General features: G+C 71.8%; 1 protein-coding gene across 1 annotated transcript in view; it reads left to right on the forward strand.

Annotated features, from left to right (window-relative positions):
* Positions 1 to 2,503: 2,503 nt before the first annotated feature.
* PPP1R1B (protein phosphatase 1 regulatory inhibitor subunit 1B) overlaps positions 2,504 to 5,924 on the forward strand; it is a 6,592-nt gene continuing 3,171 nt past the window's right edge. The window contains exons 1-7 of the mRNA XM_026054405.1: positions 2,504 to 2,584; positions 3,092 to 3,152; positions 3,621 to 3,643; positions 4,265 to 4,340; positions 4,412 to 4,537; positions 5,171 to 5,239; positions 5,318 to 5,461. Of these exons, the coding sequence (XP_025910190.1) occupies positions 2,504 to 2,584; positions 3,092 to 3,152; positions 3,621 to 3,643; positions 4,265 to 4,340; positions 4,412 to 4,537; positions 5,171 to 5,239; positions 5,318 to 5,461 (580 nt within the window). The remainder of the gene's footprint in view (positions 2,585 to 3,091; positions 3,153 to 3,620; positions 3,644 to 4,264; positions 4,341 to 4,411; positions 4,538 to 5,170; positions 5,240 to 5,317; positions 5,462 to 5,924) is intronic.

Raw genomic sequence — 5,924 nt, forward strand, 5'->3', positions numbered from 1 at the left:
CGGAGAGTCCCCCCACACACACCCCACCGACCCCTGCACCCCCAGCCCGGGCAGCGGGCCCAGGTGTCCGAGCCCCCGCTCCGCACCGGCCTGGCCGGGAGGAGGGTGGTGGATGAAAGGGAGTTCCCAGGCTGGAGGGTGGGGGGGACCTGGGGGGACCTCTGCCCCCCCTTGCTGTGCCCCCCACCAACTCCCTCGCTCCGCCCACTTCTACTAAGCCCCTCCCCCTGCCTCCAGCCCCGCCCACTCAGCACCCACCTTTGGGCCCCAGCCATGGGGCACGGGCACCCTCAGTCCCCTGGGCGTCCTGCCCTGTCCCCACCACGTCCTGTCCTCACCTCGGTCTGTCCTCACGGCGCCCTGTCCCTACAACGGCCTGTCCCTGCAGTGTCCTGCCCCCACAGTGACCTGTTGCCAGGATGCCCCATCCCTGTAGTACCCTGTCCCCATGGTGCCCTGTCCCCGTGCCACCCTGTCCCCACGACACCGCACCCCTGCCACGCTCCATCCCCACGGCGACCCGTCCCCACACTGACCCATCCCCACAACACCCYGTGGCCAAACCACCGTGTCCCTGCAGCGCCCCATGGCCAGGCCGCTCTGTCCCCACGCTGCTGGCAGTGCCAGGGGCCCCGTCCTTGTCACCGCGTGTGGAACACAGGCCGTGGGCTCCCCGCTCAGTGCGGCACTGGTGGGGGGGGGCGCTGAGGCAGCGCACGTCGCTCCCCCAAGCGCGCTGCTATTTTTACCCTGTGTGCGGGAGGCTGCGCTGCTGCATGGAGCTGCAGCCCCCGCGGCACGGGCACGGGCACGGGCGCCGTGCCCCCGCAGTGCCGCAGCCCGGGCGCACGTGGGGACGGCGACACRGGACGGCCGCGGGCACCTTGCCCTGCATGCCACCGGGGCCCGGCACGCGCGGCCAGCGGGCAGCCGCACGGCACACGCGTGCAACAGGCTGCCGCACACGCGTGCAACACGCGTGCGTGTGGCGTGTGCTGGGGAGGGGGCTCTGCCTGCACCGCGGGGTGCAGCCGTGGGTGGGGGGCAGCACAGGGAGGGCATCGCGGCCGCTCCCTGCACAGCGCTGGGAGCTGGGAAGGGCACCCAGTGACACCRGCAGCTTTGGCACCTGTTGCCATAACAACCTCAGGCACCGGCAGGTCCCGGGACACCCGCCCTGCCCTGTCCCGGCTCCCCGGCGGCCCTCAGGGACCAGGGCTGCCCTTGCAGCCCCTTGCAGGGTCCTTACGGTGCGTTGTTGCACGGGGCCGTGTTCGCTGTGCACCCCTCCGCGGAGCCCTGTTTGCCATGCAGARGACATGCAGAGCCATGTTTTGTCATGTAGACCCATGTCTTCATATGGAGACACATGTTTTCCCATGCAGATCCATATTTTTCCATGCAGAGCCACGTTTTTCCACAMAGAGCCACATTTCGCCTCGCAGAGCCCTATTTTGCCCCTCAGAGCCATGTTTTGCTGTGCAGAGCCATGTTTTTCCATGCAGAGCCCTGTTTTTTCCAGCCAGACCCGTGTTTTGCCGTGCAGAGCCATATTTCGCCCTGCAGACCCATGTTTCGCCCCACAGACCCTCGTTCCTCCAGCAGACCCGCGTTTTGCCGGTCAGGGCCACATCTTGCCGCTCTTCGCCCCGCCGTGCCCAGCAGGCACCCGGGTGGCCAGTGGCACGCTGCCACGCAGGTAAATATTTTGCCGGAGCGGCAGCTCCTGGCCCAGGGCCACCCGTAGCCGTTGCAGCACCTGCRGATCCGGGGGCCGGCGCCAGCCCCTGTTTCCGCGTCGGAGCCGGTTTCCGCAGGCCCGGGGCTGGTGGCCTTGGTGGCAGGGGACGCGGGGCAGAGTCCGGCACGTGCAGCACCGCGGTGGCACCGAGCGGGCCGGGCACTCGCCCTCCACTCCCTGGCTCTGCCCGAAGTTGAAAGGCAGCGTTAGAGGTGCCGCCCGGCACGGGGGGGCCGCTGCCCCCGCTTCCCGCTGGCTCCGTGCCGGACGCTTTGCCTTGATTGGAAACATCCGTGTTGGGAACAGYCACACAGAGCCCAGCCCCAGCTCAGGGGACACTTGGGGTCCCCCAGCAGCTCCGTCCCCATCCCGTGGGCAGCACCGCGGTGTCCCAAACCAGCCGGGGGAAGGGGGTTCTCCCACCCACCTCCCTCCCCGGGGGTCCCACTCCGACCTGTCCCGCTCAGTCCCAGGCCTGGGGGGCTTCCCTCGAGCTGGGGAAACTGAGGCAGGAGGGGGCGCCCGGCCCGGCGGCGCGCGGGTTAATCGGGCTCCCCGAGGGCTCATTAGCCACGGCCCCGGCCCCCCTGCCCGCGGGATGAATAATTCAGCGCGCTCGTAGGAGAGCGTCCTCCCTCCCCCCCGCTCCTTCCTCCTCCTCCTCCTCCTCGCGGCTCTGCCTTCCCCGGCGCCGCGTTCAGTCCGCGCCGCGCGAGCCCGGGCGCTGCCGAACCCCGCAGGGCCCCCCCGAAACCCTCGGCCATGGACCCCAAGGACCGCAAGAAGATCCAGTTCTCGGTGCCGGCGCCCCCCAGCCAGCTGGACCCCCGCGCCGTGGAGATGGTGAGAGCGCCGGCCCTCGCCGCGGCGTCGGGGCGGCCCCGGGCACCGGCGGTCGCGGCGGAGCAGGGGCTCGTGTCGTCCCCTCCGCTGCTTCCCCACGCGGCCCCGTCCCGGGGAGCGGGGGGCCCCGCGGGACACCGGACAGGGTGGGTGGGAGGGACATGGGGACGGAGGGGACAGGACTAGGGGAGTGGAGGGAATGGGGCTGGACTGGGGGACAGGGACAGGAAAAGAGTGCCAAGGTCTCCGTGAGAACCATGATCCCAGGGAAAGGTGCAGGGAGAGGACGGCTCGAAGGGACAGGAGGAAACAGGACAGGGGGGCTGGAGGGGATGGCACAGGGGGACAGGAGGGAGAAGCACAAGGGGGGACAGCGCGGGACGGTGCCCGGGCAGCGCTGCCGGGTGTGCGGCTGGGACAGCGCGCGGCYGGCTGCCACGGGGGCCGGGAAGGGCAGGGACAGCCTGTTCCTGTCCCCGTCCCCACGCGGATGTCCCGCTCACGCAGATCCGACGGCGGAGGCCCACGCCGGCCATGCTCTTCCAGCTCTCGGAGCACTCGTCCCCAGGTGAGCCACCCTGACCGTGCGGGGACGCGACGGGACGGGACACGGTGGCAGGGCACGTGCTGGGGACTGGCCTCGGCGGTGGGGATGTACATGGGGTGGGATGTGGTGGCAGGAAGGGGAGGTTGTGTCGCGTATGGGACAGGGTAGGGATGAGGCAGGGTGGCAGGGACACAATGTGGTGAAAGGGATGGGACACGGTGGCAGGAATGGGATGGGGTGGCAGGGATGGGATTTTGTGTCACATATGGGACAGAGTGGCAGGGATGGGACACAGCAGGAAGGACAGGGGGTCACAACAGCATTGGGACAGGGTGGTGGGCACAGGACACAGTGGCAGCAGCTCCCAGGGGCTGGCAAATCCCTGGGAATGGCAATGGGGGGAGGTGTCTGCCTGGTCCCAAAGGACCCCGGGCGTGCTGGGGGTCCCTGTCCCCGCTCACGGGCTCTCTCACACTCCATGTCCCGCAGAGGAGGAGACGCTGCCCTACCAGGTGAGCGGGCGCCGGGACGGCGCGGCCGCGGCGCCCGCCCGGGGTTATCGGCGGCCCCGTCCCGGGCTGGCCCGGGCGCTTATCACCTCCCCGGCGCCTCCGGCCCCGCACGGGCACCGAGYGAGGCCGGCACTGGGGCTTGGTGGCAGCGCAAACCCCTCTGGCACGGGGGGACTGCGCGGAGGACGTGGGTGCTGGGACAGCCTTGATGTCCTGGCCACCGCGTGGCCCCAGCCCCATGGTGTCCCCATGGCAGGATCCCCGTCACGGGGACSTCTTCAAGCAGATCCTCAAGGCTGGCTCCCCGTTGCAAGGTCCCCACCATGAAGATGTCCTCGGGATAGTCCTCAAGGCTGGGTCCCCTCCCCGAGTCCCCATCCCAGGGTCCCCAGTGGAGCTTCCCCATCCCAGAGTCCTCAATCGTGGGGTCCCCATCCCGGCACCCCCACCCTGCGGCACCGATCCCAACGTCCACATCCTGGGGTCCCCATCCCGGGTCCCCACGAGGAACTGCGGTCGCTGCCAGCGCGGGGCGGGGGGGGACACCTGGGACACCTTGTGACACCGGTGGCGGAGCCATCGGCACGTCGGGCGCGTGCCGACGCTGCACCCCGCTCGCAGCGAGGCTCCGGCGAGGGCTGCCTGCTCAAACCAAAGAGGACCAACCCGTGTGCCTACACGCCCCCCTCGCTCAAAGGTAGCGGGGCTGCGGGGGCAGCGCGGGGCTGGCGGGGGCGGCGCGGGCGCTGAGGGCACCGCGCGTCCCAGCCGTGCAGCGCATCGTGCAGTCCCACCTGGAGAGCGGCCTGGCCGGCGGGGACAGCTCCGACGGAGAGGCCGATGACGGAGAGCACGAGGTGGCCCATGCCGGCGAGCCCGGCGGCCTGGAGCCTGGTGAGAGCCACCGAGGCTGGGGCACGGGGCTGCCGGAGCCCCGGGGGACGTGGGCACATGGGGACAGGGCTGCCGGAGCCCCGGGGGACGTGGGCACATGGGCACGGGGCTGCCGGAGCCCCGGGGGACGTGGGCACATGGGGACAGGGATGCCGGAGCCCCGGGGGACGTGGGCACATGGGCACGGGGCTGCTGGAGCTGGTGGGATGAGGGGACATGGGGACAGGGCTGCTGGGGTCTGGGGACGTGGGGATGGGGCTCATGGAGTCCTCGTGTGTAGGGACATGGGCACGGGGCTGCTGGAGCCCAGGGGACATGGGGACACAGGGACTGGCCTGATGGAGCCTGGGCAAAGCGGGGGCACACGGACAAGTTTGTCCATGCCCAGAGGACAAGGGGATACAGGGAAGGGGCGGCYGGAGCTTGGGGAACACGGAGACGTGGCTGCTGGAGCCCGGGAGACACGGGGACACCGGGAAGGAGCTGCTGGACCCTGCGGGATGTGGGAAGGGGCCACACGGGGACAGGGGCGCGGAGGCCGCGGGGCTGGGCGGCGCCGGCCAGAGGGGGGTCCCGGGCGGCAGCCCCCGTGCCGGGAGCCGCCGCCGCCGTCTCACGGGCGCCTCCGCGAAGCCGCGGGCAGCCAGGCCCGGCCCGAGCCGCGGCTCTTCCCCGCCGGCCCCAAGGGCCACAAGCGCAGAGGTACCGGCGGCGCCGGGGGCGGGGGGCGGCCGGGGGGGTCCCCGCGCGCCCGTCCCCACGCGGCCTCGGCGCCGCCAGGGGGGCAGAAAGTTTCCTTCGCCGGCGGCTTCGACGAGCGCGACGAGGACCTGAAGTCGCTCGCGGTGACCGAGATCCCCGAGGACCCCGAAGGCGGCGGCAGCGACGACGAGGAGCGGGAGACGGGGGAGCCCAGTAGGGCCGGTACGGAGAGGGAGCGGGGGCGGAACCGGGAGCGGGGGCGGAACCGGGAGTGGGGATGGAACTGGGAGATGGGCCGGAGCCGGGAGCGGGGCTGGAACGGGGAATGGGGCTGGAACCAGGAGCGGGGCCGGAACCGGGAATGGGGCTGGAGCCCGGGCAGAACCGGGAGCGGGACTGCAACCGGAACCAGGAGCGGGTCCGGAACCGGGAGTGGGGATGGAACTGGGAGGGGGGCCGGAGCCGGGAGCGGGGGCAGAACGGGGAGCGGGGCTGGAACCGGGAATGGGGCTGGAGCCGGGAGCGGGGCTGGAGCCGGGAGTGGGGCCGGAGCCGGGAGCGGGGCTGGAGCCGGGAGCGGGGCTGGAGCCGGGAGTGGGGCCGGAGCCGGGAGCGGGGCCGGAGCCGGGAGCGGGGCTGGAGCCGGGAGCGGGGCCGGAGCCGGGAGCGGGGCCGGAGCCGGGAG

Source organism: Nothoprocta perdicaria, unplaced genomic scaffold (assembly GCF_003342845.1).
Source record: "Nothoprocta perdicaria isolate Ctin4 unplaced genomic scaffold, notPer1 scaffold_121, whole genome shotgun sequence".
NCBI lineage: Eukaryota > Metazoa > Chordata > Aves > Tinamiformes > Tinamidae > Nothoprocta > Nothoprocta perdicaria.